The sequence below is a fragment of the Athene noctua genome, chromosome 1 (genome assembly GCF_965140245.1).
Source record: "Athene noctua chromosome 1, bAthNoc1.hap1.1, whole genome shotgun sequence".
Lineage (NCBI taxonomy): Eukaryota > Metazoa > Chordata > Aves > Strigiformes > Strigidae > Athene > Athene noctua.
In genome coordinates, this window is record NC_134037.1 from 163,865,325 (window position 1) to 163,888,922 (window position 23,598).

General features: G+C 40.2%; 1 protein-coding gene across 2 annotated transcripts in view; it reads left to right on the top strand.

Annotated features, from left to right (window-relative positions):
- The first annotated feature begins 596 nt into the window (after window positions 1–596).
- Window positions 597–23,598, top strand: part of DOP1B (DOP1 leucine zipper like protein B) — a 52,272-nt gene continuing 29,270 nt past the window's right edge. For both annotated transcript variants that reach the window (XM_074903584.1, XM_074903594.1), the window contains exons 1-11: window positions 597–733; window positions 3,517–3,691; window positions 14,020–14,201; window positions 14,295–14,465; window positions 16,823–17,012; window positions 17,847–17,945; window positions 18,674–18,797; window positions 19,520–19,620; window positions 20,070–20,184; window positions 22,613–22,733; window positions 23,234–23,353. In XM_074903584.1, coding sequence (XP_074759685.1) covers window positions 3,554–3,691; window positions 14,020–14,201; window positions 14,295–14,465; window positions 16,823–17,012; window positions 17,847–17,945; window positions 18,674–18,797; window positions 19,520–19,620; window positions 20,070–20,184; window positions 22,613–22,733; window positions 23,234–23,353 — 1,361 coding nt within the window. In that variant the 5' untranslated portion in view covers window positions 597–733; window positions 3,517–3,553. The remainder of the gene's footprint in view (window positions 734–3,516; window positions 3,692–14,019; window positions 14,202–14,294; window positions 14,466–16,822; window positions 17,013–17,846; window positions 17,946–18,673; window positions 18,798–19,519; window positions 19,621–20,069; window positions 20,185–22,612; window positions 22,734–23,233; window positions 23,354–23,598) is intronic.

A 23,598-nucleotide genomic window follows, 5' to 3' on the forward strand; every position in this document is an offset into this window, starting at 1 on the left:
TGGCGTAAGGGAGGCGCTGAACTTGCTCTGCCTGGAGGAGCCGGTAACAGCCCCCACTGCCCGGCTCCGCGCAGCGACGCGCCCACCCGCGGCCGGCGGGGCGACGCCCCAGCGTTTAGGGAGGGGTGGCGGCGGGGGGACACATGCGACACGCGGGATTGCGGCTCCGCGCAGCCGCCGCCTTGTTTGCAGAGCGGCCGAAGCCGCAGCGCCAAGCGGAGGGAGCGGCCCGGGCGCGACCCGCCGGGCGGGGAACGGCTCCGGGGCGCCGCGGCGGGAGCGCGGAGCCGCCCGGCCAGCGCCGCCAGGGGGCGCTCGGCGCCCGGGCCCGTCCGCCGGGCCGTACCATTTCCCCGCGGCGGGGGGGGGCAGCGGGCGAGCCTCCCCGGGCCGCAGCGCTCACCGGCGCTGGCAGCCTCCTCCCGCGGCTCGGCAGCGGGCAACGCGGAGAGCGGCCGCCGCTGGGCGGGGACACCCGGAGCCCTCCTGCACCGCTCCGCGGGCATCCGCCTCCCCCGCGCTGTATTCAGTGGTATCGCCCCAGCTGCCGACTGTGGTGCGGCCGTCGCAGGGCGGGAGGGTTGGGGTGTTTTTATTTTATTGTAATTTTTTTTTCCTCTCCCTCTGGTTGCCATAGAGGCTGCGGGGTGCTGCCCCCCGTCCCGTTCCGTCCCGCGCCGGGCTGGGACACGTCGCCGCCGCCAGCCCGGGAGGTGTGCGGGGCCCGTCCCAGGTACGGGGGTGGCGGGGAGGAGAGTGCCGCCGCGGCCGGGGGTGTGAGTGGGGTGGGGGGAGACGCGCGGGCATCGGGGGGCGACCCGCCGGGGGCCGTTTCGCGGCGGGGGCCGTTGGCGGCCCGGCCGGGGGGGGGGGGGGGGCTCGCCCCGCCGCTGCCGCAGCCGCAGGCGGCGCGGCCGCTGCCTGGCAGGTGAGGGTGGGGGGAAGGCGCGGCGGAGCCTCGCCGCGGAGGGGGGTGTCCGGGGGCGCCCGTCCCGCAGGGCGGGCCCTGAGAGAGGGGCCCCGGTCCCGCCGCCGCCGGGCCTGGCGCGGGGCTGCGACCCTCCCCCCGCCGGCCTGCCGAGCCGCAGACGCGCTCCGGAGCGAGCAGCAGCCGGCGGCGGGGCGCGGGCTGCCCGCGGAGGCCCCGCAGCCCGGGGAGGCAGCGCCGCGTCCCCTGGGGTCGGCGGCGGAGCGCCCGCCTCGTTAGCCTGCCTTAAGACGATGTTGAAAGCGGATTGAGTAACCGTGAACGTCTCCACTAAGGAAGTTTGTGACTCGGCATTTGGAAGATGTACCTGAAGGTCACCGGCAAGTGGCTTCCGATCTGACTCTTTTAATCTTCCTGCATTTATGTATAAGCACAAACATGCTCGACTGGCCATATTTAGATTACTGGGTTTTTTTCAAACCTTGCTGACACCTAACAGCGTAGGCATGTGAACATCAATGCAAACTGAACCATTAAGTCCATCGCTGCCTTTCTGGGTGGGAATACGCTATTCACCTGTCTTTTCACTGCAAAGTCCAAATAAAGTGTCTTAAGAACTGAATAAGACGATTTTACCCCCCAACTGAAGTTTTATTAGGTTGTTATTTTCCTCGAATAGTACGTTCTGTTTTACTTTTGGAAACTAATCAGATTTTACTTTAATAGACCGGGTTTTAATGCTATGAAAATACTTTAAGACATGATTTTCATAGAATATTTAGAACGTCTCTAAGTGCTATTGGTAATTTGATTGATTCCTCTTCTCTAAGTGGATTCATGCGGGTATATTGCATTTGCGAATGAAGAAATTTGATGTGTTCTGTCCGCAAAACTGCTGCCCTATTCTAAATGATCCAGGCAAATCTCTTCTTTATGGAAGCGGCAGCACTCTTAGCTTGGCAGCGAGCTGCTGGGATACTTCCTAGCTTGTGCTTTGTTCTAGGGAGTATGAATACCGTCCAGTAGTCCAGTGATTAAGGTGCTTATGTGAGATGAGGGAAAATTTCTTCCTCTGCTTGTTTTGGAGCAGTGTTTATATCAGATTACTTATAATTTGTGCTGACGGTATACTGCAGGTTTGACGCTTTGTTAGGTTTTGTGGGAGGGTTGACATTTTTTAAAAAAATCTTTGTTGGAGCAAGGATAGTTGTGTCCCAGATGAATGTTATGCCCGGCAAGGCAGTGGGGTTTTTTTACTCTGTCTCCTGTGAGAAGCACTACATACATTCTGGTGGCAACAGAAAATCAAACATTTACTGTAGCAAAACAAACCAACCAACCAACCATGGACCTGACGACACTGTGTGAGAATACTTTTTTTTCCATAGAGGTGGATCTAGGTTGGATGAAATTGAGTGGTTGTATTTGCAATGGCTGAATCCTACTATCCGGGAGTGCCAAAGTGGCTTAAACCTGCCTTTAAAATCCTTTCTCTTTTGTGGGTGCCTCCAGCATTTTTCCATTTCTGAGAGTTTGCTACCAAAACCTTGATGTAGTTATTGTTGTTTATTAAAGTTAATGGGCAATACACAGTTCCTCTGTTGGTTATTTTTTTCAAAGTGCAGTGAGAGATGAGCTGCTTTAAAAGAATATAGAAGACTACTTAGAATTATTTCAGTCCTAACAGTAGAAAAATGAAAGCAGCTATCTTTTAGAAACATTTTATAATGTTTTGTTACAGGACTATGCTTTCTTTTCTGTATCAGTGATCTAATATGGATTAACTTAAACCTGGTATTCCTAAATCTAAGCATCTCTCTAGAAGAATATTTATATATTAGCTAACAGGAAAACTAGTGTCATAGCCAGCATAGGAGTGAAGGTATGATTTTTCAGTGCATAAAATCCAGCCATGCCTGTTTCCTATTTTTCTAGAACAGGTGTGTTTTGCTTTTTTAATCTAAATGTGTTACAGAATATGAGAAAATCAGGTCTGAATAGCTTATTTTTCCTCGGTAAAAATAGATGGATACTCTTTGGTGAAATAAAGGAATATTTGAATGTGTGCCTTGACGCTTTGGCACAGCAGCTTAGTCTTGTACTTGCGCATCTGCTGCAGACAAGTTGAGATGCAGAGTTCTGAGGGCTCCTTCTGGTGTGGTCTGAGAGGCCCTTTAATGGGATTCCTCTGGAAAGCTGAATTTTGATATGAAATGTTTCACATTCCACGGCTACAGGTAACCTTTTGAAACAGGTGATAAGTTATGAAAACTATTTACTTCTCCCTAACTCCTTGTCAGCAATTCGACTGTTTATAATGAGACTTTATATTCCTTTCCTTTGTTATTGTGGAAGCAAAAAACATGTTTCATAAACAGGAAAATGTGACTGTAAAACTTCTAAAATAGGCAGTGAGGAGTTGGAGTCATGCCTGTTAAATTATTTTTAACTTTGTGTTGAAACTTGATCAGATAACCTGTTTATTGTGATCTGTCAGTGCTTCTACATATTTATTATTATCTTGCAGTACTTTAGGTTTGCCAGAATTTAAATGCAGGTTACCTTTTGTAACTGTGTGCATGTTTTAGTTTACCAGGAAATTTCACCTTGCTATGAGAACCGAAGATGGATCCAGAAGAGCAGGAGTTACTTGGCGATTACAGATACAGAAATTATTCTTCAGCAATTGAGAAAGCTTTAAGAAACTTTGAATCGTCAAGTGAATGGGCAGATCTTATATCTTCCCTTGGCAAACTCAATAAGGTACAGTGTCACAGGAATATTTTTTCATTAGTTTATTGTCTTTGCATTACTAACTTTCTGTAAGTTACAGTATTTAACAAAATTGAAAATTCACTCAATAAAAATACTAGTACCTAAAGGAGTGGTAATGGAAGCAGCTAAGTCAGTATCTTTTATATAAATGTGAGAAATTTTGGTAAAACCAACAAAGGTTACCTTCAAATGGTATTTGTTTTCTTTATGCAGCTAAGTCAATTTTGGTTTTGCATCAAAGAAACCTTCAAGATGCTGGTTACTCGCTCTAGAGCAGATAAAACAGTTTATATAGAACAGGGTGTCACAAGTTTTAGTATATATTCTGAGTTTATATTTAAAGATCACATTTACTTGGCCATGCCCTTCCCTTGTATTTGGGGAAGTAATTGATTTGCTGCCAGTGGTGTCTTTTGTATGACAGTGGAAAACATGGCTGCATATAGGAAGAAAGAAGACAACTTTTACAGGAAAACACTTAGGAAATGTGCTCTCTTCTCCTGCACAAGAAACAAGGTGTACATTGTTTGTGTCCCACTTGGTCTCTTTTAACATAAAGCTCTTTGTGAGTGTACGTGGGTCAAGAGTAGTTACAGTCATTAAGGAAATAGGGGTGGGAGGAGGCAACTCCTGCAGAATTCATAAGGAAACATTTGTTGTTACCCGATAGATACCTCACATGCCTTTATTGTTGTTGCTAAGCCTCAATTCTACAAAGTTTTCAAAGAGGAAGAGAATCTATAGAATCACAGAGTATCTCAAGTTGGAAGGGACCTGTAAGGGTCATCAAGTCCAAGTCCATGCTCGTCACAGGACTACCTAAAACTAAACCGTATGACTAAGAGCATTGTCCAGACACTCCTTGAACTCTGATAGGCTTGATGCTACGACCATGTCCCTGGGGAGCATTGCAGTGGCCAACCACCCTGTCAGTAAAGAACCTTTTCCTAATGTCCAATCTGAACTTCCCTTGATGTAACTTCATTCCATTTCCTCATGTTCTATTGCTGGTCACCAGAGAGAAGAGATCAGCACCCCCTTCTCCACTACCCCCCTTGAGGAAGTTGTAGACTGCGATGAGGTCCCCCCTCAGCCTTCTCTTCTCCAAGCTGAACAAACCAAGTGACCTCAGCTGCTCCTTGGAAGTCTTGCCTTCAAGACCTTCCATCACCTTGGTCACCCTCCTCTGGACACACTCTTGATGTCCTTCTTGCATTGAGGTGCCCCAAACTGCACATAGTGCTTGAGGTGGGGCTATACCAGTGTGATGTAGAGTGGGACAATCGCCTCCCTCAATCTACTGGCTATGCTCTGCTTGGTGCACCCCAGGACACAGTTGACTCTTTTGGCTGCCAGGGCACACGGTTGACTCATACTCAACTTGCCATTAACCCAAAACCCCAGATCTCTTCTGTGGGGCTGCCCTCCAGCCTCTCGTCCCCCAGTTTGTATGTATAACCAGAATTACCCTGTCCCAGGTGGAGAATCCAGTACTTGCTCTTGTTAAATTTCATATAGTTGCAGCTGCTCAGCACTCTTATCTATCCAGATCTCTCTGTAAGGCCTCTCTACCCTGGAGGGAGTCCACAACTTCTCCTAGTTTAGTATCATTGGCAAACTTACTTAATGAACTTTTGATTCCTGCATCCAGATCATTTATAAAAGCGTTAAAGAGCACTGGCCCTAAAATTGAGCTGTGAGGAACCCCACTGGTGACTGGCCACCAGCCTCTCGTATAACTCCATTTACTATAACCTTTTGAGCCCAACCCATCAGCCAATTGCTTACCCAGTGTATTATGGATTTGTCTAGCTCTGTGCTGGGCAGTTTATCTAGAAGGATGCTGTGAGAGACAATATCAGAAGCTTTGCTAAGGTCAAAAAATGCCACATCTACTGGCTTCCCTTGGTCAACGAGATAGGTGACCTTGTCTTAAAAGGAAATTAAGTTGGCAGGACTTTCCCCTCATGAACCCGTGCTGGCTATGACCAATGACTTCATTCTCTCAAGTGTTTTACAATAACTTCAAGAATAACTTTATCCATAATTTTACCAGGCACTGAGGCGAGACTGACAGGCCTGTAATTACCAGGGTCTTCATTCTTACCCTTCTTGAAAATTGGGACATTTGCCAAATTGAGGGTTTTTTTTAAGGGCAGCCATGTTCTTTCCTCTTCAGAGGAGAAAAGATGGATATTGTTCTGGCAGTAGGAGTTACACATTTGTGCCTTCACTGTTTATTCTGATTCCTGTTGAGTCAATAAGGAGAGATCGAGGCCTTCAGAATGCTTCTCTCAAAAGGGAAAATAAGAAATAATTAGTGAGAGATTTCTTACCTGTGACAAGAGGTAGGCTTTGATCTTTTGTCTTGACCTAGATGAATACATTAAACTGTTTAACACCTATCTGAAACCCTTATTCAGGTACAGAATTGCCTGAACGTGTGTTGGCATAGTAGAAACCAAAGAAGCCTTTAGCTGTTGCATCGGTTCATATGCTGTGGTAGTTTATGGACTTACTCACTTTAGGAGCTTAAGAACGAGTAGAGCAAATTGTCCCCAGTGCTTTTCTGCTTCTGTCTGTTACATGAAAATAAGGATGATATGTCAGGGGAATATGCCACCAAAATGAAGACTGTGAAATAACATGTCAATAGCTATTCTCTTACCTCCATGATTACTTGGTCTTTTACCTCCTAAAACATAAATATTGTTGTTGAGTTCTGTTAGTGTTGGAGGGAGGTGTTTCTAACACAAGAGCATAATTTCTTTTCCAGTCAGTTCTGATAGTGAATGAATGAGCAGGGAGCGGATGGGTAGGAGGGAGGAGATCAACAGTATCTCAATGATAAAAATGTTTTTAAACACTGCACGTGGTTTTATTCAGGAACCTCAGTGTCAGTAATTGTTGTGCAGTGATGTCTAGTAAGCAAACGTGAAAATACTGAGAAGGGGAGAGACAGAAGAGGGTGAGTAAGTCAAGCAGTTTTGGAAGTACTTTTCATGCTTCTGGAGTAGCATGGAAGATCTCTCTTAAACATATGTTTCTTAAGGATCTTTGTATTGTTGACTTTAATTGTGGGTGTTCTTGCTTATATAGGTGTAATATTTTCTGTGGCTTTTTCTCCTGTGGGCAATCTTCAGCAGTACTTTGCACTACTGTGTCCCCCAAGTTAATGCACACACATGCACTTCTTACAGAAGCTCAGTGGCATTTACCCTTTCAATACAAGATCTGGGGGAAGGAAGCAGCACAGGCTCTTCCTGCTTAAAGACGGGGGAAAAGGATGAACAGAGCTGATCCAGATCGCTTTGACCTTCGCTGAAACAAGTGATCTCGGGACTCTTACTGCTGTTACTCCTGATGAAAAGACAGCTCTGCTAGTTCTTTCCATTACTACTTATACCAAGGTTAAACTGAAGGTTGTTTTTAACAGTTTCTCTGTTGCTTCTATGGTTCTGATGTTTCACAGTGACTTGTAGAACTAGGGAAGCAACAAAGAAACCAGTTGACTAGTCTGAACGGTCAGCTGAATGGGTCAGTTTGTAGATATAGAAAGATTATTTTTTGGCACTTAAGGGAGATACACCTTATCTAACTTCAGATGACTTTGGTGTGGACAGCTTCTCGAATCACTTTTAGGCAGGGAGTGCAATAAGGGGGTTTATTTTTTGTTGTTGTTGTGACTCATCTCATGCTATTTAAAGTAGGAATGCTGTCCTAAAATTGCCTGTGTTCCTCACTGGTTTTATAGGGAGGCTGAGGCGAGTTAGTACACTTTTGCCCATGGGTTTTAGCTGACCTAGGCTTCTAAGGTTAGGTGAGGTGAATCTCCCATGCAGTGAACAGAACTGCAGGTACCAGTTGTCAGCATGGAGAGAAACTACATTTTCTAACAAAAGCTAGAGTTGGCAGAATTTTCTAACTTACGCTGCACCCCGAGTTTGTAAGGGACAGATTCTTGGGTTTTAATTTGTATAGTGTGGGTGTTATGCATCATCATGGTGGAAGAAAAACAGTGGAAGGTAATGTTTATAAATACTTACAGAAGAATATAAATGGAGAGATGCAAACAGGTCGATTAAACAGGCAGTAAATACAGACATTTTAAAGAGGGGCTTCAGGTTTGCCCTGAAACTTTCTCATATTCCACTTCTAAATATCTCTCTCTCTCTCTCTCTCTTTGTGTGTGCTTTGCTTCTGTTCAAGCGCTAGTCACTATAACCAGTGATTTAGTAGTTGCAGCATAGGCTGCTCCATGCTTCAAGAAATAGGATTATTCTCTCCTCAGTACTGTTCATAGATACAGCTTTGAACCATGCTTTTATTGTTTTGCAAATGTGCATATGTTCACTGTTTGGAAAGCACTGTTTTGTGATTAAGGTTTTCAGATGTTCGGTACAGATTGCTGCATCCAGAATACAGTAATCCTTTTCAATTGTCTTGGTGCTAAAATGTGCTTGTGCTATTGCAGATTTTTCCAGCTTGTTCCAATGTTTTAAAAGAATACAACTCTGCTAAATCACTTCAATACTTTGATAGACAAAAATGCTGGGTGGGAGGAGTGTTGTCTTTTTAAACCTAGAAATAGGTGGCGGTTCATCGTATGTGGGTTTGTCAGTGAAACAGGTGCTTTTAACATCATTTTCATATCCAAAATGCTTGTCAGTGTCTATTCAGAGTATAAACAGATATGTATATTATATAAAATATATATGAAAGTATTCATGTAGGGGGAACTTCAAACAGGCTAAAAATATTGTGAAATTAGGAAAATCCAAGTGCATCATTTGCGTTAGCATTTTAAATCCAGATTATATGCATATACTTTCTAGAAATTTTAACTCTGGGTGCAGGCAAACAGTAGGTGAGTGACACAGTTTGCAAAATGAAGAACTGAGCAGTAGTAAATGCTAGATTCCACAGCCTGCCTTTGTAAGGAAACTATGAAAGGACATTTTCAAAAAAGTCTCTGAAATCTGCTGACTCACATAAGAACACAAAATGTCACTGGGTTTTTTGGCAAGTGAATAAACTCCCGTTTATTCATTTAATTCAGTTATATTAAAAAACAACAGCAACAAACCCAAACAAAAAAACCCAGACAACCTACCAAAAAAACCCAACTTGCATCTGTTTGACAAGAATAATGGTCGGGATTTTGCCACCCATATTGGCAGAAATACCTCCATCAACAATTTTTCGACATTATTTGGATATCAGTGGTATGGAGCTTGCTCAGAAGCTTTACCAGTGACGTCACCGAGCCTGGCTGTCAGGCAGTTTCCCTTTTCAGAGCAAGATGTTAATTTATTGTTATTGTTCATCATGAAAACAAAACATCACCGTTGTGGTTTAACCCTAACCAGCAACCAAGCACCACACAGCTGCTCTCCTACTCCCCCCGGTGGGTTGCAGGAGAAAATCGGAAGGGTAAAAGGGAGAAAACTTGTGGGTTGAGATAGACAGTAAAGCAAAAGCTGCACACACAGGCAAAGCAAAGCAAGGAATTAATTCACCACTTCCCGTGGGCAGGCAGGTGCTCAGCCATGTCCAGGAAAGCAGGCCTCTGTCATGTGTAACAGTGACTCAAGAAGACAAATGCCATCACTCCAATCATTACCCCCTTCCTCCTTCTTCCCCCAGCTTTACATGCTGAGCATGACACCATACGGTATGGGATATCCGTTTGGCCAGTTGGGGTCAGCTGTCCCAACCGTGTCCCCTCATAACTTCTTGAGCACCCCCAGCCTCCTCACTGGTGGGGTGGGGTGAGATGCAGAAAAGGCCTCAACTCTGTAAGCACTGTAGTAACTAAAATGTCCCTGTATTATCAAGTATTTTCAGCACAAATCCAAAACATAGCCTTATGCTGTCTACTGTGAAGAAAATTAACCCTATCACAGCCAAAACCAGCACATAACCTTTGGAAAGCCAGTTGTTCTAGAGGCATTTATTTTATGCTTACAACATGGTTGAATTGGTCAGTAATTATAGCAATGTTTGCTCTAAAAGAGCACTTTCAAACTGCTTTTTATCCTTGGACATAACACAAGTGTGTAAATGCACAGATTATAAATTCTTACAATACTAGGTTTTAGTCTTTAGTCTGCAATTTCAAAGTTTTTTTGTTTTTGGTTTTTTTTTAAATTTGACTTTCAGTAGAAAATAAGTATGTTACTTCTTGTTCCTGTAGGCTTTTCCTGCTTCAAAAACTTGAAGGTGAATAAGATCTCAACCAAACACTTGATCTGTTTAGAGGGGAAGGAGAAAGAGCACAAAAATCATTGCAGCTGCACAACTATTGTTTGCTTCAGTAGTGACACTTAATGTTATAATATGTCTGTTCTTGAGGGGAGAGAAGAGTAGGATTCTTCTGACATGATTTAATGAGCCATAGCCATTTACACCAGTTGCTTCATAGGAGAACTCTGCTGCAGCTTTTAAACTGTTGGCTGAATTACAAACACAAGCACCACTTGCCTTCTGTTGAAGGCAAGCCTCGTGTCTTTGCTTCCTAATTGCTTCGTGGAACTTCACCACACCCAACGCACAAATACAACGTGCAGGACTAGGGATATTTTATACCTGTCTTTTTTTTTCCCCTTTTTTAATATAACTCCAGCTCCTAGTTTACAGTTTCCTCACAACTATCTTTGAACTTCATGCTGCTATTTTTAAGGAAGCTGGAGTTCTCTTTAGAATTTTTTTTCTTACTTGGAAAATGAATCAGTGGAAAATGGGATCACAGACTCTCCTTCCTCTCTCCTCCCAACCACTGTGGTCTAAAACAAGAGTTACAGTATTTCTTAGTTGAACATAATCTTACGAATTGATGTACATGCTGCGTTTTTCTAGAATTCTAGTTATGTAAATAAAAATATTTACTTGATTTGCTTGGGGTTTTTTATGTCTCAGCAAAATGATCTCTAGTGGTGCTATAAAGCAGTGCAGAATGACTTAAACCAGTAACTGTGGAAATGTGAATATTCCTCTCTCTGTGTGTCTGTGTTTGTTTTGTTTTAAGGCATGTGTATACACTGCTGCAAAGAATAGGTCTTCCCTTTCTACCCTTTGTAGCCCACATTCAAAGAAACTCTGAGCATGCTTATGCGTTAAGTGTGTATAATGTGTTCTTTAGTCAGCCATAAAGAAGAACCTGTAAAAAGTTGAAAACTGGATGTGCGCATGGACACAAGTCATTACCTTGCATGTCTTTTCTCCCTGACGTACTGATTAAAAGCCCGTGTTAGGTCAAATAATTGGTGGCTTTCTGGGATTGTTGATTTCTCACTGATCTGTGAAAACCAAACCCTGGGATGATGTATTAAGTGTGGAGTGCTTGCTGGCAGTTCAGGCTTCTCAAGCCACCCCTTGCTAAGAGTTCCAGTGATACTTAACACTTCTGCCACCATAACTGCTCATGTGGAAAGCAGTTGGAGACAAGGAGGAAAAGTAGATCATGAATGGACTTCAGCCCATATGTAAATGAAGGCAGTCAAATTAAGCTCACAAAAATCAAAAGAATGAGTAATTAATAGATGTCGAAACCTGTGAGTGGAGTTGTCCATTTGCAACCATTAGTCTTGGATTCTGAATGTGGAAGCAATGGTTTGGGACGGGATCTTCATCTGCATACATTGCCAATGATACCAGGCTTACTACCACAACATTTAACTACCTGTAACAGCTAAAATTATATTGGCTTTTCAGGAGTCCTAGATCTCACAGACAACTGGTGGGGATTTTTTCCGTTGTGGGAACTCAGGATATTTAAAAATTGATCTTCTAAGCTTTGCTTATTGGCTCACAGAAACTAATTAGCATTTGGAAATATGTATATTATCATGTTACTTATTTAAGTGAACAGTTTTAGATCCATCAGCAATGAGTCTTTCATTCCTTTTAAAATTCTTTGAACCCTGCAATTCTGGGGAGGCTATTAAGAATCTGAACCTTTCAGCAAAGTAGCAGCCAGCCCACCTCTGCTGGAATGGCTCTTGATGCAACCACAGTCTTCTAGTATATTGCAGTGTGATTTAAAATCCCTTTTATTTTCTGGAAGATCAGAGACGAATGTTAACCAGGAACACCGTCCAACTGTGTATTTCTTCAACTCAAGTCATAAGACTATATGCTTTTGAGAAGGGAGTTTCATCTTCAAATTGTTCTGATGTGATACACAGAAAGTCTCCTCAGTTTATGTATGCGGACCATAATAAATGTCTTCAAATCTTGCTTCCTGCACAGAGATGTCTTCTGATTCTTTAGGTGAAGCAGTATAGTTGGCACATATACACGAATGTAGTCTTGTTTCAAGTTAGTCTCACCTGCTGGAATTTTGACATACAAAGATTTCAGAGTTACCCAGGAGAAATACTTACAGTGAGTTATCCCTGAATATCCACTAGTCAACTCCTAAGATGACTGGAGTGTTTTTTCCTCCCCTGACTAAATGTTTTGCTTAGCTATCCCTGATGTTTGGGGAAGGGGAGTTCTTATTTGCTGGTGCTGATTACTTTACATCCTTAGGAAACTGGATAAGCCAGACTTTATTTTACGAGATGGCATTATTTCTGTAATGGATCAGATTCTTTGTGTAATAAACAGTGAATATTTTCATTTTCTACCTAGTTGATATTTAGATTTTAACTGATAGAATATTAAGATGGTATTTGTTCAATCTTAAAACTGAGGGGAAAAATATTTATCACTGGCTTATTTTTTTGTTATTGCCGCCTTTCATATAGAGAGAGGGTGTGGGCAAATAGATACCAACCAATATAAACAGAGTGTTTCAAAGTCCAGCTTTCAAGCAGTCTTCAAACTTCTTACGTGTATTAAAGATTTCAATCATTAATATTTAATACTACTCATGTAATATATGACTACATGTCTCAAATATAAAAGATCACAAATATAACCTGATTTAGTTTCATGTGTGAAATATTGCTGTATTTTTGGATTCTATTTTTAGTACCTATCAAAATGCAGATCTCATGCTGATAGTGGGGGAGGGAAGGAAGGAAATGAATTGTCTCTTAAGTGGCATCTGTACTGTGCTTATTTAAGAATGGTGTGACCTTTCTCTTTACTGTTGTTAGAAACTCTCAGCCTTTTTCTTCTTGAGTAAATTTTATTTACTAGAAGCTCTTTACTAACAGCTGGTCTCTCAGTTTAGGCAGGGCAACAAGTGGGAGAAATAATGCAATAGTAGTCTCACAGATTCTAGCTTCTCATGCCCACCAACTGCATTCTTAAACAAGATGTACACGTCTTTGGAAGATGATAGGTTTTCTCTCTTCCTTTTACTGCTGACAAGAGTATTCAGCACTGAAGTGAATGCCATGATCATGGTGGAACTGCTTTGGGTTTTTTCTTGGAAACGAGCAAGGAAAGGTTAGTTCATCTGTCTGCTGCTTTTTCAAAACCCTTTTTCAGGCAGGATAGAAGAACCTCAAATTTAAAACAATTATGTAGGATAAGACCATGACTTAATCTTTGGGAGAGTCAAGACTTTGCCTAATCCTGAAAACATCCCAAATGTCAATCTGCAGTGAAAACATCTGTTTGCCTTACCAGACAATGATTAAAGGCTAAAGTGCCATTTACTTTCAACTGCTTTTTTTAATTGTCTCTGAATTGGAGACACATACTTAATTACCCTGCTGAAATGCATACATGGTTCAAGGACAAGAGTAACCTTTCTAAAGAAATGTGCTACAGTTTGTTTTTTCCAGAGACCTGGCCTGTCTGCAATACTTAACTGTTGTCTGTCCTGAAGATCTTTTACTTACACATCATTACAGTGCATATAGTTAATAAAGCTTACTGAATGTAGCCACACAGAACTGCAAGTGACTTCTAAGATGTCATTGTCCCATTTAATTGTGCCTGTTTTGGTTGGAAGGAGTTTTGTTTATATTTCAGCTATAGGTGAAATGAAAATTTTTGAAGGAAGTTATTTAATTCTTACTTTGTTCCCTATCCTTAAAAGCTGAGACACTGCTCTTGTCACTTCCCTACTTCCACTGGAGACAGGGTAAGGGTACCCCGTCCCTGTCCTGCCCTTTGAGTTCTATTTCCAGCCTCTAAGCAAAGCAGGACCACACTTTTCTAGACTGTTCATGGCTGATTCCATATGAAAATTCAGTTGCAGAATTCTGCTGTTTCAGTGACACAAAATGCATTTATGAGAGAAAACTCCATGCAGTTAGTTCTTCTCAGTGTGTTAGTAGGAAACCTTTGACATGCTGTCATCATATACATCATCTTTTACATTATAACTATTTATTCTTATCTCTTTTCTCCCACAGGCTCTTCAGAGTAACCTGAAGTATTCTCTATTGCCAAGACGGCTGATCATCAGTAAAAGATTATCTCAGTGTCTGCATCCAGCACTACCTAGTGGAGTGCATTTAAAGGCACTAGAAACCTATGAAATAATCTTTAAAATTATTGGGACAAAATGGCTTGCCAAGGATTTATTCTTATACAGGTAAACTTTTCTTTAAATGTGCATACATTTTACAGTCTGTTTTAATTAACTAATTTCTTTTCTTATCTTTTTTTTCTTTTCTTAAAACAAAAGCTCTGGTTTGTTTCCTCTGCTGGCAAATGCTGCAATGTCAGTGAGGCCTGTTCTCCTTGGTTTGTATGAGAAATACTTTCTTCCTCTCCAAAAGTCCCTCCTGCCTGGTCTTCAAGCCTTTGTAATTGGACTGCTGCCTGGATTGGAAGAAGGATCAGAAATTTATGACAGGTGAGAACTAATATTAATTTAAAAGCAATATACAGTATTTAGCTTTCCTAAGGAATTCTCAAGAAATTTCTGCCAGCTATCTATATAGAAAACTTGATAAAAGAGCTGCTGAGGGTGGAAGAATGGTAAGTCCCTGAAAGATGCAACAAATAGTGCTGAAGTAGAAAAATCCTTTCCCCTTCTATTTTCATCTCAGGAGGAGAGAAGAGGAAAAGGAGGGTTAAAAATAGATGTGCTGAGAGAAAGGAATAAAAGCTCTTCCCTAAAGCTCCTCTGAATTCCTAAATAATTAACCTGACTCCCCAAACCACTGCTTTGTTGATAAATTCTATTTAAATATTGTAACAAGAGAGAGCAGCTGAATTCTGTCCAGTCTTTCTATACAAGATATTTACCCTCAGGTTTTGAAAACATGAGCAAGACCTAACTCACAGAAAATCTATTGTGGAAAAAAGTATCTCTCACTTTTGGGTGCCTCTGGCAGTAATGGCAATGACATTCGGTGTGATAAAGTCAGGATCAGGAAGTGTGCTGAGAAGAGCAGCTCAGCACCCTTTTGTGTATTATTTTTACTTGGGTTACCAGAACTGTTTTGCAAGATCTTATACGAACTCAGCCACTGTAGGTTTCATCCAAATGTTTCATTGCTTAAAGAGTCACTAAACATTGCATTGGTAATGTACTTCCTTCTGTGTTACCAGTCTGGATGAGTTAGCTGTTCTCTCTGCCCTTTTTAACTCTTAGATAGCTGTGTGTACACTTGGAGAAAAAGAAAAAAAAACAAACAAACGAGTCAGATATGCTAGGCTGCATAGATTGCAGTTGATAAGCAAAATACTTCTATGTCTAATGCCTCTTTCAAAAAACAAGTATTAAATTGAAGGCTCGTATCAATTGCTGGAGTGGCTAAGAGCAGATTGAGTGCATTCCCAACTTGGTGAGTAGCATTCAGTTGCCAGTTTCAGAACATCAGGTCTATGGACAAGTACATACCTCTTTATACATCTGCTGTAGAAATGTGAATTTTAGTGTGTACATTTTGTCAGGCAGGCTTAGAAGTAATGGTATTTCTTTTTCCTACAGTACTACTTGCTGGGGACTTGGGGGAGAAAGGGGATCCCTTGGAACTAAATCTCATGTCTATCTGAATGCTTTTTAGGGAGACTGAACTAATTTTGAAACTGACTAAATTTGAAGTAGTAAATTAATGGGAACTGCAGATTAACTTCCAAGATTTGGCTTCTGTTTTTATAGCTTTTTTCCCTGTTCTTGATGACATTGTTTTCCTCTTTGCCTTGAACAAACAGGATCACAGACAGGAACTGACCATATATTTCACTGTGAAAGACTTATGCTAAAATTAATTGAATGCTATTTTGTGAAATTAAAAAAACACATGAGAAAGACTTTCTTTAGTTTACTCATCGTAATGATTCTGGTGCAAGAAAGATAGACCAAAATATCTTGTTGGAAGATGTGTTAGATCAGATTAATTTTAAATTCAGCTTCATGAGACACTCCCCACTGCATGTTTTCAGAATCTTCAATATTGAGGACTAACACTAATACATCTCCTGTTGTTCCTGAAAGTGGCGGAAGTACTAGCTCAGATTGTTCTTCACTCTAGAAACTACTTCCTTCTTAAACACACACATATGCTTAAGTTTTCACACACACACATGCAAAATGGAAAAGAAAAGTGGTTTGAAGGCTACTTTACAAAGACTGGGGGACAGGAGGTGTCCCTCTTCTATGCTGGACTTCTTTTCTCACTTTTACATTCCTCATGTAAGCTCTTAATTCCTACATTATAGTAAAATACTGGAGTTCTGACAGAATTGCCAAAGCAGAGAACGTGCTTTCAGTCATAGGACCTCCAGTGTAATTGCTTTTATACTAATTTCAAGGTACCAGTCCTGTGTGCAATAACTGACAGCGTGTCATTTTATTTCATGGGCTTTTTCACTGAGTGACTTACAAATTGATTTGTAAATACAGATATCTAGGATATCTTCCAGCTCCCAGACTGATAACATTGGCTTTCGGAGTCTAGCATCAGCTTAAATTATTTCCAATTATATATCCATATCTTCACTGGAGAAGTTTCCGAAGTGTGCACAGAAACTTTGTTTCAGTGAGTGTGCACAGTGACAAAGGATTGAGTGTTTTTTGATTGTTTTCATACAACCAGATGCTATCCTTCTTCACATGAAAACGACAATACTGATAATACAAAGATGAGGAAATTATATAAATAATGTCAACTATAATACTTATTCTATGTATAATTGCCTTTTTATGGTATAACTGAACTAACAAAAGATCTATTTTCTCATACCAAATATATTTCCATACAGAACAGATGCTCTGCTTGTGAAGCTCTCCTTATTGATGGGCCAAGAAATGTTCTATGGAGCGCTCTGGGGTAGTGTCCTGGTCAGCCCATCCATCAGGCTGCCTGCTTCTCTTTTTGTTGTCAGCCATATCAACAGAGAACTGTCTGGAAAAGAGCAGAAGTACATGCTTGGCATCGATTATAAGCTCACAGTAAGTTCATCACACTCCTTGTAGAACAGTCTTATCTACCATGATACCTGCATACCAGCAGATTGTGCCTTCTCTGTATTTAGTTAGAATGACATGCTCTTAGAAACATTTTGGAGAGAGAGAAAGAGATTCTGACGAAATTGCTTAATACAGTTGCATCTTACCTGAAATATAGAAGAGAATCTCCAGTACTGATTTTGGATAGCCTGCAGAATGCATCTTCTGAAGCTTCTGAAGTTTTTGGTAATTGGTACTACATGCAGCCTTAAAAGACTGACTCTGTTTCAAATGAGAAGATAAACCTGACATCTTTTTTCTACTTGTTCTGAATTCACATTTAAGATTGAAGACCAGCTTTTCTATAGTACAGTATATACAAATGTTTAATGTGGATCTCTCAAAGTGCTTGCAGTCCTGGAAGACAATTCTGAAATTTAGTATCTTTTTTTTAAGTAAAATTGATATCTTCAGTAGGTAGTAATTTATGTTACACTTGAGTGATGGAATAACTGTAATGCTAGTTAGAGTACTTTAGTATCTGCAATTTTGTGAGTCTTCACATTCTGTCTGGTGATGTCACGCTGTGACATTCTGTATTGTTATAAAACCAAGTATGTTGTAAGTATTAACGATTCTTTTAACAGTATTCCACAAAAGTTTTTTTAAGTCTTTGGGGGCAGGAGTTAAATGGCTGAACAATTATCCTCTTATTTAAAAAGATATTGTTCGCATGTAACCAAGTTTGCTCTTTCATTCTTGTGATTATTAACAGTGATTGTAGTTTAAATGGTATCATGAAGTAAAACACCATTGTGCTTTCTTTTCCTTTTACAGATAAAGTCTTTGTGTGTATCAGTATTGGATTCAAATGTCCTTGTGCAAAGAAACACTCTAGAAGTGATTCTCTTCTTTTTCCCATTTTATACAGCTTTGGTAAGAGGACTGTTTTGGTATTGTCACATGTACACTTTGTGCAGGATGGTGTCTTCTATAAAACCAGTCCAGCTGCTACCTCTGTTATTGCCAAATATCTGAATTTTTTACCTTCAAAATCAATGACCAGATTTTGCAGTTTCTTGTCCCTCCATCAATTTTAACAGTAGAGGAGACTCTGCTGCTTCTCAGACTACTTACAGCTTCAAATGAAGATGTGCTTTCACAATTAATATTGTGTGATATTTGGAATGTGCTTGAAGTATTCAGGCCTGAGAAACTACATATGGAAAAAATATCGAGCTCCTTTTTCAAATGGGTTTTCAGCATTTGGAATTGTCTGCGCTAAACAAGCATGCTTTTATTAAAGACCAGGAAAGAAAATACTACTTGAAACAAGAGCTGTTCCCCATCGTTTCCTAATTTACCTAGTAGTATAGTCAGTATTTTGAAAGTAGCAAGTAATTTTAAGTCTTCAGGCATAACATAATGTCATCTTCAGTATTTTTAGCTTAAATGTAGCTCTGTACCTTAAATATGAAAATGATCACAATTGTGACAGATTCTCTTTCTTGAGATTTTCAGTATACAAAATGTTTTGTTGTTGATGGTTTGTTGCCCTTTTTTTTTCCAAACATTAATATTACCAGTTTATAAAGCCCCTCATTACCAATTTGACTTGTTTCAGTGTTCATAAACAGCTAAAGTATTTTTGTTTTTCATCCTAGGACTGCAAGGAAAGCACTATTCTATTGCGCAGGACTGATTTAGTCTATGTTCTGTCAGCAGCTACACAGACATTGTTGAGGAGGGACATGTCACTCAATAGAAGATTATACGCATGGTTGCTAGGTACTGTAAAACATACAGTGATACTCAATATTCTGAATACCCAAGAGAAAAAAAAAAAAATCAGTGCTTGAAAATGTAATACGCTTTTTCAGCAGTTAATGAATGATGATAAAATAAAGTGTTGTTTAGTTGCCATTTATTAAGTACCTGTTTAATAAAATTAAGCATTCATTTGGTAAACAGGTCTTCTCTTCAGAGGTTAATTCATATCACTGTCCATTGCACAGGGTATCTGATGAGTTATTTCTGGTCCCGTCCACAGTTCATTCTGAAGTGGTTCAGTGAACTGAAAGGAGTGGGGTGCTATTTTAACCTTGTTCTTCTGGAAGTAATAGTCTATTAATTCCCGTGTGGACTTAATTGTCAAGGAGGGGCTATAAGAGAGCTATAATTTCTCCCCGTCGGCTTCATTTTAACAGCATAAGAGGAGGCTAAAACTGACAGGGCAAGAGCTGCAGCTATGTAGTTTCATGAAGGCTGCTCTTCCTGAACCTGTGTCTGGATCTGGCCTTGGTTTTGGTTTATGTTCAGTATAGCACATCTGGGTGCCTCAAACTGTGATATGTGGGCTCTCCTTGGGAGTAGGTGAGCTAACTTCAAGCAAAGTGTTGAAATGACAAAGGTTAAAAATGCAGCGTAATTTCAGTATTTGTATAAATGACGTGTGTGTAGTGCTCTGTACTGTAGTGTTTGTACTTCTGATATCTCTGTTTATCTTGTAGGCTCTGATATTAAAGGTGGTACTTTTGCTCCAGACTCCACAACTTCTGAAGACCATGCTATTTATTTCTTTGGAAAATATTCTAAAGATCTTTTGGTTGAGGTTGGTGTTCATTGTATACAGATGTATTTATGATCCTTTTCAGTGTTAGTGCAAGCTGCATCTAGAATTGTTCACTGTGCTACTTGATTTGTCCTTCACTTTTTTTCCTTAAAGATAACATCCTTTTGGTGATTATATTTTCATCTATCTGAATGCCTGCTGTGCTGTATTTATCCCAATATTGTATGTGCTTACAATACAAATGTAATCTAATGAAACCAAAGGGTAGTGTCTTTGATGAACTACCTGAATTATTTAAAAATGCTTCTCTGAATAAGATCAGCTTTTCAGTACAGATGATGATGTCATTGATTTGTCTACCCTGTATGAAAAATTAAAGTTCAGTTCTAGTCAGTACTAAACAAAATCAAATTTAGAAACACTTCAGGTCTTAATAAAATGGCAATCTCTCTTCTACATATAACATTTTGATGTTTTCTTTTTACTAGAGTTTGACTGAAATTTTACATCAGAAATTCCCAGAGTCTGATACAGAGGAACAGCATCAAGCTTATTTGAAACCCTTCCGCATCCTGATCAGTCTCCTTGACAAACCTGAAATAGGTAATGTTGCTTGTCACTTCTGTTGTGAGTGCTAACAACTGTTACAACTTGGTGTTCATCGACCAGGACTCAAGACAACACCCTACACAATTCTTCCTAATTCTGAATATGTGTGTGTTGTGTATTCTTGCGCAGGGGGATGTGTTCCTTGTCTTGGACATGGTTCAGAACAGTGCTCTGGAGCAAGTGCTCTCTCCACGTTATCTCTGGCTCTTCTGCAGAGCACTCCATGGTGTAGCGTGGACATATCCCAGTGGGATTAACTCTCTTCCATGCCCAGAACTGTGATCTGAGGGGTCAGCTAAAAAGAACCACTTCTGCCCTAGTCTCAGTATTCTGCTCAATTCATTCCTTGGAGTTCATTCTCTAAAGTACTGTCAGTTCTCTTTTTGTTGTGTCTTAGAAAGCAGCTTCTGTCTGGAAAACCACCAGTACTACTCTTGCTTGGGTTTGTTTCCAGCGCTTGGCTGTGCTTGCCGGTCTTCCTATATACTTGCATCAGATTTTAATGACCGTGCTGCTTTTCCAGACATTGTAGCCCCACAGGCAGCCAGCCTGTGGTAGTACTGCTGCCAGAGTGGGCATTACCCCTTACTTGCAGGTGCTCCAGCTGGAAATAACCTGTTACGGGTGTGGGGAGGTAGGGGTGCCTCTGTCAGAGGTACTTCCAGCTTGTGCTGGCCTGACACTGGTCTGTGGGAGCTATAGTTTGAGACTTGAGACTGAGCCTTGAATAATTTCCTCCTCTTCCCTGACTGTCACATGTCTATTCTGTTGTATACATGAAGTTGCCAGCACCAGAAGGGTGAGGTCCCGCCAGCCCTTATTTTAAAGAGCAAGTTCTCATTTCTTCATCAAAAAATTAAGCCAAAGTAACTTGACAGATTTTTAGGATCTAATAGTATTCTTTAAGAACCATGTACAGATAAATTTGGAATTATGTTCTGTTAATCTGACAGGTATGAGAAGGCTATGGACTGTTTAACTGGTATTTGTTAGTAGCTATTAGAGTCTTAATGACTGACTATCCCGCAGTGTTGTTCTAGGTACTATCCTGGGTAAGAGAGTGATGTTACCATTGAGCAAGCTTGCAGACTTAGAATAAAACTCATGTACCAAACACTTGAGTGGTAGTTGGTTTTGCAGGCTCCTGTATTCTGGTAAGCTTATCCTCTTTCATGGGTCAGGAGTCCTTTTAAGCACATTTCCTGTGAAAGTTATGTTTATAATTATAATTATGCACTGCCAGGAAAACTGAGGATTCTGTATTGCTTGTCTAACAAATAAATTCTACCTTAGTAGAAGCAGTTGTTAGTCTGTTTATAAAACGGTGCTAATGTTTCCTTCCACTGGTTTTAGCTGGTTTTTAGCTAGTTTTAAAGAAAACTATCATGATTAAAGCCTCTTATATAAAGCATTTTTATTTCCTGACAGAAAGGCTGAAGAAGGGACAGTTGACTAAGGTGGTTACATTATAAATTTCTTCAATAAATCTAGTTTAGAAAGTAGATGACAGGTACTACCCTATTGTATGTTTTATTTGGCTGACAATCAGTGTTAATCTGAACTACAATAAGTTATTTAGCTGAATGGCATTATTCAGATTAATCTTTCTGTTCCAGTCAGCACCCAAATATAGCTTCTTGAGCCTTAAGCCAATATGGCTTCCATTTCCTTTTGAAATGGATTCAGCAATGCAACTTTTTTTAAAGGTAGCAAACTAAAATATAACAAGAATCTTTGACTTTTACTTTTTTTTAAACGGTTCCATGTTCAGGGTGTTGTACTTATTATTTGTTTGCCTCCTCTATAGACAATTTCAGCTAAATCAAAGAAGCACTGTTGTGCAGTTGTCAGCACACATCTAACTTATTTACTTCTTAAAACTGTTTATAAATTATGCATTTTTAAAATATATTTAGGCAGTTGAACTTTTCAATTTGAAGATTTTTCCAGTTTCTGTCTCTCAAAATTTAATCAAGGCTCCTATGTTAAATGTGTATTGGAAAACTGCTTGTTTTCCTTATGGATACAGACATGGTGATTATTTGTGGCAAGTGAACTGCAGGTCTATGGTTATGATTATGTCCATTTATAAATTATTGCGGTGTAGGTGCCTTATGGGAGTGACTTAAGTGAATGTAGAACCAGTGCTATGGCTTTCCAAGTACTATATTAAATGAACAACAGGTGGTATTTAACTAGAATTAAAAAAACCCCAACAAAACAACAAACAAATATTTGGCTAGATATTTCATTTTATTTTAACTGGAAAATCTGACATTTTAAAAAGCCACATAAGCATTTTCTTCCTAATTGGACGATCATGGGTTTTTTCAGTCTAGCTGCCCCTAATTTAAGTCTATACAAGTCTGTAACTGAGCTGCCTTTGGTGTAACTAATGGAGTCTTCTTCCTTCAAATTGCAGGTCCACAGGTTGTTGGGGATCTGTTCCTTGAAGTTATTAGAGCCTTTTATTCCCACTGCAAAGATGCACTTGGTTCTGATCTCAAACTTAGCTACAATCAAAGTGGCAACACACTTGCAAGGTATAACTACAAGTTCTCAACTGTGAACTGAAACTGTATCTTTTATATTGAGATAATTTATTAAATGCTAACCAATTTAAGGAAGGTTAGGTCTTTAATAATTAAAGTGACCTTCTGTATAGAAGACACACTTTTCCCTTTTCTCCACACATGCTTGATTTCTCTTTGATTGTCAGAGAAGAAACTGAAGTACACTGCATATGATTGGTGTTGATTAAATCCAGTTATATTGGCCAAGAATCAGTCTGGCCAGAGAACTCTTAGCTTTTTTTTATTTTCAAATTTGAAGGCTCAATTTCTTTAATCTGGGAGAAAGATGCTCAAACTCAAGCTATTCCAGAATGACTTAGTCCTTGACTCAAAACAATCAATGTCTTTTAGCTTGTAGAGAAAGGTAGAAAAGGGTTTTAGAACTCATCAGTTAATATTGTGATGTGCATGCTTTTAGAATCTTCACTGATGTTTCTTTTTTTTTTTCCCTTTTTCCCTCTTTCACACAGTGCAATCAAAGAGAACAAAAATGCTTCGGAAATTGTTAAAACAGTCAATTTGTTGATCACATCCTTAAGCACGGATTTTCTTTGGGATTACATGACCAAATGTTTCGAAGATTGTTTCAGGTGTTTATATTGTTAAACAATAGTGCTCTTAACAGTACCGCTTAAGAGCTATCTGTGTGAGATAATAAAGTTTACTGAAGCATTTAAATTCTAGAAGGGACATAATACATGTTAGAATCAGACAGATATGTAAGTTGCATCGTAAAATAATTCAAGAATAGGTAAACAATTAGATGGAAACTAGCAACCTGAGAACAAAAAAAAATTACTTTCAAAATGACAGCTGAAGGAGGAAGGGGTTTGGG